We start from the raw sequence: 8,910 nt of genomic DNA, 5'->3' as shown, positions 1-8,910 counted from the left end.
TGTTTATATACCATATGCAAATTATGGTCTCCAGGTGAGGGAAAAAAAAAAAACACCTGTATATGAAACAGAATATAGTGTGAATCATATCTAATTTTAAATATTTTAATTTATATACTTTCATGATTATAGGTCAATAAGAAATCCACTTTTCAGGTTTTATTTCATTACAGAATATATTTGATAGAATACATACAAACTGCTTCACCTTTCACACATGTTGTTCATGGTGCCCTGCCCTCCGCAGCCGGCTGCAGCTGTCATGGAAACGCTCCGCGGGTCGCGCGCACTGGCGTCCGAACCACAGCGTGTTCAGACAGTTCAGTTCCCCTACTTGCCTAGAACAAGTAAACAGCGTCATATTTGTTTTTAAGTCTGTTCATTGCTCTTCTATTTTGAAATCTGAAATACATTCCCCAATGTAAACAATACATCTCAGTCTGCCACACGATGGAAATGGGTAAGGCCTTCTTGACAAATGGGTGCCGCCTACGTTTTACTCATCAGAACCCAATCTCATTTCACAGCAAAACGAGCCGCCCAGCGCAGCAGACAGAGAGCCGCTGCCTTGAGCACCTGCCGGAGCCTCCAGGCTTCTCCCCGCTGCAGGTCGGTGGTATCTTTCCGACTTGGTCTACTCGGTGGTATCTTTCCGACTTGGTCTACTTGGTCTTAAAATACAAATATACAGTGTCCATAAGCATAAAATAGTACAGCCTAGCCTTACGTATTTATTATGAACTGCTAAAATCCTATACAAGTACAATACCATATCATGCCCATTAATACACAGAGGAAGGTGGCCAAATGTCTCCACTCGTGGGGCAGGTGGAGGGGGACCAGGAGGGGGCGCCATTCACAAGGGTGTTAAGCGGCTGGCTCTATTGGGTTAGGCAGGCAGTTTAACTGAAACTCTGAAATGCCTGTACCCCGGGCTGATGTTAATCACGCCCCTTCCCACCAGCCTCCCCGAGGGAGCACCGAGTGAAGCCGTAGATGAGGGAACCCCATAGAATCATCGCTGCGTTTCCTGACTCAGCTCTCCAATCTATCAATCGGTTTATCCCTTTAGGACCAATTTGCCAACAGCGATGCTGATTCCGTACCTCGTTGTTATAGATATTCGGCTTAGCGAGCTCGAGGGTGGCAGAGAGAAGCCTATGTACAGTATCTGAAAGGCATTCTGTGACCATTTCCGAAGAGTTCATAGAAAAGTTACGAAGGATGTGCCAGTTAACCTGTCCGTGTCACTGCAACGTAAACCTTGGCATTCTTTACATGAAACGTGTCTTCTATATTGTACAACAGAGAGACCTGAACTGCTGATCCGCCGTGGCGCTCACTGACCCACTACACTAAGGTAACCGGTACAGGGAGTGGTTTTCCTGAGGTTTGTGAGAACGGTTCAAACAACACAGAAATCACAGTGACCGAGCAACCGAGGCTGTGCCCGGGGGCCCGCTCTGCGCCTGCGGTCCCTGCTGGCACTAAATGACCCGCCACTGCATGATGCTCGTGTCTTTGCCGCCTGTGGAGATGAGGTGGCTGTCGTCACAGAGAAAATCGACGTTCGTGACGTGGCTGCTGTGCCCACTGTACACGTGGCTGGGAGCCTGGGAAGAAGACACAGAGGGAGGGAGCTGAACGCAAAGCGAACCATTTGGAGCCGGAAAGTGCTAGGATCCTGCATTTGTCCCGCGTTCCTTCACTCTTCCCTGCTCGCTGCTTTCCTTCATGCAGCGCTCTGCGCATGACACAGGAGGGACCCAGACATCGGGACCGGGTCTGGTCAGGGGGTGAGGTGTGTCCTGCCAAAGCAGGGTCAGGAAACGGAAGGACCAGGAGGGGCGTGCTGGGCATTGGTGCTGGCTCAGCGCAGTGGGGCTGGAGCAGAGGGGCCATGGTGGAGGGGAGAGGAAGCCACAGAGGCAGAGAAGCCAAATCTAAGGGCTTTTTAGGGTCGGGTTTCCTGGAGAACAGGGGGAGCCCCTGAAGTGCTCCAGGGCAGTGGATGCCAGGGTCAGCTCTGTACCTGTGACTGGTGGCATTCTATTTAATTCTCAAACAGCCAGGCCAGGCCATAAACGTGAGATTTGTGAAGACAAGTCCTTACCCTGAACTGCGAGCAAGGGTAAGAGAAGAGATGTACTTTGCCGAAATCATCACCCGTCGACAGGAGTTTTTTCTCGTGGGCCCGACAGACAGCATTGATGTCAGTTCCGTCCGAGCCTTCTGGCCACACTCCTAAAACAAAGACCACAGACAGAGCACTGGAAATACCAGAAACACTGGGCCGCGCTGCGTGGGGACTGCATTAAATTCACCCAAATAAAATCATCCAAGTCCCGGGCTTAGAAACCAGGGTCAAGAGAGTGCTTTGTCTCGCTCTGGGCCCTGCTCACTCCGGCCGTTCCCAGGAACCCCTTCAGGGCTTAGCCCTGCCCTGCTGCAGGACAGGAGCAAGGACAGGCTCGCTGGGTCCCAGCTCTTTCGGGCTCCTTCTCCTTTTTTCTCTTTCTTATCTTTATTGTTGAATGTATTACAGATGTCCCCCCTTTTCCTCCCCATTGACCCCCTCCTGCCTTCCCCACACTGTTGTCTGTGTCCATTGGTTATGCATAGAAGTTCTTTGGTTTACCTCTTCCTGCCCTTCCCTTTGAGGTTCATCAGTCTAACAACCAATTTGTACTTCTTCATCCCTTTTGCACCCATCTCCCCCAACCCCTTCCCATTTGGCAACCAACAAAAAGTTCTCTGTATCTATGAATGTTTCTGTTCTGTTCATTTTGTTTGTAGATTTAATTGTTGATAGATATGTATTTATTGCCATTTTATTGTTTATACTTTTGTTCTTCTCCTTCAAGAAGACCCTTCAACATTTCATATAATACTGGTTTGGTGGTGATGAACTCCTTTAGCTTTTTCTTGTCTGGGAAAGTCTTTATATGTCCATCAATTCTAAATGACAGCTTTATGGGATAGAGTAATCTTGGTTGTAGGTCCTTGCTTTTCATCACTGAATATTTCTTGCCACTTCCTCCTGGCCTGCAAAGTTTCTTTTGAGAAATCAGCTGCCAGTCTCATGGGAACTCCCTTGTAGGTAACTAACTGCTTTTCTCTTGCTGCTTTTAAGATTCTCTCTTTGTCTTAAACCTTTTACATTTTGATGATGATGTGTCTTGGTGTGAGCCACTTTGGGTTCATCTTATTTGGGACTCTGTCCTTCCTGGACTTGTATATCTGTTTCCTTCACCAAGTTAGGGAAGTTTTCTGTCATTTTTTTCAAATAGGTTTTCAGTTTCTTACTAGCTCTCTTCTCCTTCTGGCACCCCCATGATGCAAATGTTGGCACGCTTGAAGTTGTCCCAGAGGCTCCTTAACACTATCCTCAATTTTTTTGGATTCTTTTTTCTTTTTCTTTTTTTTAATCGAGGGCAAGTTTTCTATATATATATATTTTTTCAGATAGAGTGGGAGGGAGAGAGAGGGAGAGAGAGGAAGAGAGGGAGAAACATCAACGTGAAAGGGACACATCATTGAGTGGCTGCCTCCTGCGTGACCCAACCAGGGCCGGGGACAAACTGCAACGGAGGTATGTGCCCTTGGCGGGAACTGAACCCCGGTCTCTCTGGACCGCAGGCTGATGCTCTAACCACTGAGCCAAGCTGGCCAGGGCTCTTTTTGTTGCTTTGATTGGGTGTTTTTTGCTTCCTTATATTTCAAATTGATGGTTTGCTTCTTGGCTTCACCCACTCTACTATTGATTCCCTGTAAATTATTCTTTATTTCAGTTAGTGTATCCCTTATTTCTGACCGGTCCTTTTTATGCTATTGATGTCCTCAATAAGTACCTTGAAGTTCTCACTAAGTTCCTTGAGCATCCTTATAACCAGTGTCTTGAACTTTGCATCCATTAGATTGCTTATCTCTGTTTTGTTTAGTTCTTTTCCTGGAGTTTTGTTCTGTTCTTTCATTTGGAACATGTTTATCTCCTCATTTTGGCTGCTTGCCTGTGTTTGTCTCTATGCATTAGGTAGAGTTACTATGTCTTCTAGGCTTGTTGGAGTGGCCTATTGTAGTAGGTGTCCTGCAGGGTCCAATGGCACAGCCTCCCTGGTCACCCTGGCTGGCCTCTCAAAGTACACCCCTTGTGTGGACTCTACACCCCTCTGTTGTAATTGAGTCTTGATTGCCGTTGGCACTTCAGTGGGAGAGATTTACTCAGGCTGATCAGCTGCAAGGACTGGCTGTGCCCACTATCCACCGACCTCTGACTACCTTGGAGGATCAGCTGTGCGGGGGCCCATCACACAGAGCAAGACTTACTTCAGCAGGGCCCTGGTACCCACTGAGTGCACTCCTTGGGTGTGTTGCTTGTGGAGGTGTTTGGGTGGTGGTGCTTCAATGTGGGTGTGCCGACTCTGGGGCAAGGTCAGCCACTGCCTATGTTCTACCCAGGGCCACCAGGCATAAGCTACAAAGTGATCTGCAGATGGCTGCTTCTTGTGCTGGGCTTGGAGGTGCCCAGGCAAAGCCAAGCTGTGAACCAAGGCTGGTGGCTGCTCCTACTGCCAGGCCTGGGGCCACTTAGCGAGAGGTATGGGGCTCGCTGAAGCCAGATGCTGCTGCATTTTTGAGAGAATTGGGCCCCTTCTTTTTTTTATTATTATTATTTTTTTATTCTCACCTGAGGACATTTTTCCATTTTTTGTTCCGACAGAGTGGGAGGGAGAGAGAGGAAGAGAGAGAGAGAGAGAGAAACATCGACATGAAAGGGAAACATTGAGTGGCTGCACGACCAACCAGGGCCGGGGACAAACTACAACGGAGGTACGTGCCCTTAGCGGGAACCGAACCCGGGTCTCTCAGGACCGCAGGCCGACGCTCTAACCGCTGAGCCAAACCGGCCAGGGCTCGGGCCCCTTCTTGAGGGTACAGCACAAAGTGCACCAGAAAGCCTGCTCTGGGCACAGTGCCTTTCCTCTGCCCAAAGTGTCTGATGGGAAGCTGACTAGTCCTCCAGCATGGGCTGGGGGCGCTGCCTCCTGACGATAGCTCCAGGAGCCCTTTTGGTCCCAGCAGCTTTGGATCGGAGAGGGCTGTATGTGCACTGCTTTCCCAGCTGCACGTTCTGCAGTAAACCCGGGGGCCCTGGCATTTAATGCCGGAAAATGGTAAATGCCAGCCGTAAGGAGATTTGTGAAATTCTGACCAAGTTATTGACCTATGGTCTTGTAGAAAGATGATAAATACTGCTTTTCCCCCCACTACACTGTAGCAGTTTATTTTATTTTATATTTATTTATTTTTTTATTATTTTTTTTATCCTCACCTGAGGACATTTTTGCACCTATCTTCAGAAAGAGCGGGAGAGGGGAAGAGAAAGGGAAACATCGATGTGAGAGAGACACATCAAGTGGCTGCCACCCACACAACCCCAACCAGAGCCAGGGACCAACTGCAACCCAGGTACGTGCCCTTAGCGGGAACCGAACCTGGGACTCTCTGGTCCGCGAGCTGATGCTCCAACCACTAAGCCAAACCGGCCAGGACTGTAGCAGTTTATTTTAGATCATCTCTGATTATATCCCTAATCTGAACTTTGAAAAAAGTGAGAATTTTAGTTTGAGGACCAATCAATATCGTACTAACCCTAATAAATGAGGAGTGACTTGCCTGAATGCTTCGGGTCCATCTGTCTAGGACTCTAGCACAGCCACACATGAGGAGGTTCTAGAGCCTTCTCCCAGGACCCATGCATACACTAGGACAGAGTGAACACCTGTGTCCTGGCTCTTCTTGCCTGGCCCTTCCTGGGCGCTGCGGCGAGTGTGTCCGGGGTGTTCACACAGCAGCACAGCGCTTTGACAAAACTGGCGACTGCGGACGTCCTGACTGTTAGGGAAATATTCTAAGTAGAAACATCTTATGTGGGAACCGCATGGAAGCCGCAGGCACTTACCGAAGACATGGAATCCCAAAGTGCAGGTGTATGTAGCCCATTCGATGTCTCTCGTAGCTTCCACACTGACAACTTGCTTACAAGCAGAGGGAACCCCTGGAAAAAGCAAATAGGGGTCGGGTGACATCTGAGCAAAAGCCCCCTCCTCCAGGGGCAAGGCTGGGCCCAGAGCCTCCCCTGTGACAGGGCACTCAGGGGAGGGGTGTGGTCCACTTCCCGGCCCCGCGGGAACCTCAGTGACCAGGGCCAGCACTGAGCCGGCCCTGGGGCCTGGGAGGGCCTACCTCTCTTCTTCGCTGTCCACCCATCTCCCTCCCGAGTCTGTTTCCCACAGTCTGGTTTCTCTTTTTTTCTTTTTCAACAAATTAGAACAGAATAATTTTTTAAATTAATTTACTTTTGTTACAGATGTTTCTCCTTTTTTCCCCATTGACACCTTCTTCCCCATCCCCCCCACCCCGTCCCCAGTTTTGTTGTCCATGTCCATCGGTTATGCGAACATGCATGTAAGTTCTGTGGTTTATCTCTTACCCCTCCCCAGGCCTCTACCTGCTCAAAGTGTTCCCTGGAGCCTTGCACACAACTCAGGCTCCCAGCCCTCCCCTTCCCTGCGTACACGCGTGCGCGCGCACACACACAAACACACCTTCAGCCCTTTAACTCCAAGCTTATGGAAATCAGACCAAGTAGCTACAGCCTTCCAGGTGATGGTTAATTCCCCACATACGCTCTTACCAATGAGTAGGAGACCGTGTCTGAGAAGAGACGAGACCCGGGCCTGTGTCTGAAAACCTTCCCATTTCTGCCCAGAGTCAGGCAGGACCTTGGAGGGCAGGGAGGGTGACCACGGGCCACCTGCCCCGCTGGAGTGGGGTGTGGTCCTGGCACCGGCATTCCCCCTTTTCCTCCACTGCCAACTGCCCTGCCTGTCCCAGGCTGTTCAATATGTGGGCACCCCCTCACCCCTGAATGGCTCTGGATGCCTATGGCCCCTATCTGGGCCCCGATTTCACTGTCTACAAGGAATAAGCCTGAAAGCGCTGTGGCTCATGGGAGGAGGAGGGAAGAACAGCACACTTTTCAGTACCTTCCAGCAGGTGCAGGCCAGGCCCTCTCGTGCCCTGAGACCCCCTGAGCATAGCCAGAACTGGACACGTGGCAGGTGCTTGGCAAGTGTTCGTGGAAGCAGAGCACGGCATGTGCCACGTGTTCAGTACGTGCCAGCCATTACTGTCCTCGCCATTCCCAGGTCCGCCGGGGCACAGACACTGGCCACAGGGGCTGGGAGAGAAGGAGGAGGGGGCCCCAGGAGGCTGCTGTCACCCAGGTGGGAGAGACAACATGGCCTGATGATTGAGATGATGTCCCCACAGGGTCCCTCTCACTGTGACAGCTCTGACCCCACTCTCCTCTGCCACATCTGCCCCCTCCAGCCTCTCTCTGCAGAGCCTTCTCCTCCTCTGGCCCTCATCCCCTCAACAGGGGCCCATGGTCGGCCCGATCTCCAAGTGTCTCAGTGTTGGGAAGGACTCGAGAGGTTGTCCAGCCAACGTCTATGGGAAATGGGTCTCTGCAGGAGGCCCCTCGGGTCTCAGTGTCAACGCACTCCTAGTGCTACTCACAGTAGAGGATTTCATAGTCTCCGGAATTCGACACGAGGAACTGGGAGTTCACAGACCAGTCCAGGTGAGTGATGAAGCTGGAATGACCCTGGGAGAGAAACACAGCGTGTGAGGCCCTCGCCTTGCAGACTGCCGACCAGCACGACGCTGACGTAGGTGCTGACGTAGGTGCTGACGGCAGACCCACGCCTGAGAAATGCCTGCACTCACCGAGCATTTGCCCACGCGCGTGTACTTCCTCCCGTTGTCGCTGACTCCGTATATATAGATGCAGTTGTCATGGGAGCCTATTGCTAAGAAATTCCCATCTGCAAAAAGATCACAGATTACATTTCAATTGTTAACAAGAAACACTTCATCAATTACAAGGGATGATGCTAGTTGCCATCCCAGATTTAGGAGAAAATAGCCAGATTAATGAATTATATCAAAAAGAAAATTTGCTCTTGATTGACTCCTATACCACTTCCAAAGCTATCTTTTGAAAAATGCACCTGACCGGATCCCTCTCCATAGAAAACCCTTCCTAGGCCAACCCGACCGTGAAGGATGGTGACTCAGTTCCTGAGCAGGGCTCACAAGACCCTCCAGGACGTGGTCCCATCATTCCTCACTGAGCTCCAGGTTCTCTGAACACTGCACCCGTCCCTGCCTGCGAGGCCCTTCCTGCCTCACCTCTGGGCAACTGCACCCCTCTGCCCGGTTCTTTGAAAAGATCAACAAAACTGACAAATCTTTAACTAGATTGACCAAGAAAAAGAGAAGACATAGTTATCAGAGTCAATAATGAAAGAGGAGACTTCACTACCAACCTCAGAAAAATTAAAGATTAAAAACAAACGTTAAGAACAATTTTAGGCCAATAAATTAGATAACTTAGATGTAATGGAAAAATGACCAAAACTGACTCAAGAAGAAACCAAAACATTTGAATAGACCTACGACAAGCGAAGAAATTAAATTAGGAATTAAAAACCTTCCCACTAAGAAAAGACCCGATGGTTCACAGAATTCACATGCATTCTATCAAGTAGGTAATAAAAAAATAACACAAATCCTCTATAAACTCTTTCAGAAAATGAACAAAGAAGGGACATTTTTCAATTTCCTCTAGAGGCCAACAGCAGTCTCATAGCTAATCCAGGCAAAACCATCACAAGAAAACCACAGACCAATATCCCTCATGAACATGGATGTAAAATCCTTAACAGAATATTAACAAATAGAATTCAACAATATATAAAAAGGATCACACACCATGCCCACATGAGAGTTATTCCAGGAATACAACGATGGCTTAACATCTGAACATTAGTGGAATACACA

At 49.3% G+C, this 8,910-nt stretch overlaps 1 protein-coding gene across 2 annotated transcripts in view; it reads right to left on the bottom strand.

Annotated features, from left to right (window-relative positions):
* Positions 1-647: 647 nt before the first annotated feature.
* EML1 (EMAP like 1) overlaps positions 648-8,910 on the bottom strand; it is a 173,094-nt gene continuing 164,831 nt past the window's right edge. For both annotated transcript variants that reach the window (XM_036279861.1, XM_036279852.1), the window contains exons 18-22: positions 7,795-7,892; positions 7,585-7,672; positions 5,963-6,058; positions 2,114-2,244; positions 648-1,613 (exon numbers count right to left, since the gene is read on the bottom strand). In XM_036279861.1, coding sequence (XP_036135754.1) covers positions 1,488-1,613; positions 2,114-2,244; positions 5,963-6,058; positions 7,585-7,672; positions 7,795-7,892 — 539 coding nt within the window. In that variant the 3' untranslated portion in view covers positions 648-1,487. The remainder of the gene's footprint in view (positions 1,614-2,113; positions 2,245-5,962; positions 6,059-7,584; positions 7,673-7,794; positions 7,893-8,910) is intronic.

Source organism: Molossus molossus, unplaced genomic scaffold (genome assembly GCF_014108415.1).
Source record: "Molossus molossus isolate mMolMol1 unplaced genomic scaffold, mMolMol1.p scaffold_m16_p_1, whole genome shotgun sequence".
Taxonomy (NCBI): domain Eukaryota; kingdom Metazoa; phylum Chordata; class Mammalia; order Chiroptera; family Molossidae; genus Molossus; species Molossus molossus.
Note: the sequence above shows the minus strand (reverse complement) of the source record. Positions and strands in the feature narration are given on the sequence as shown.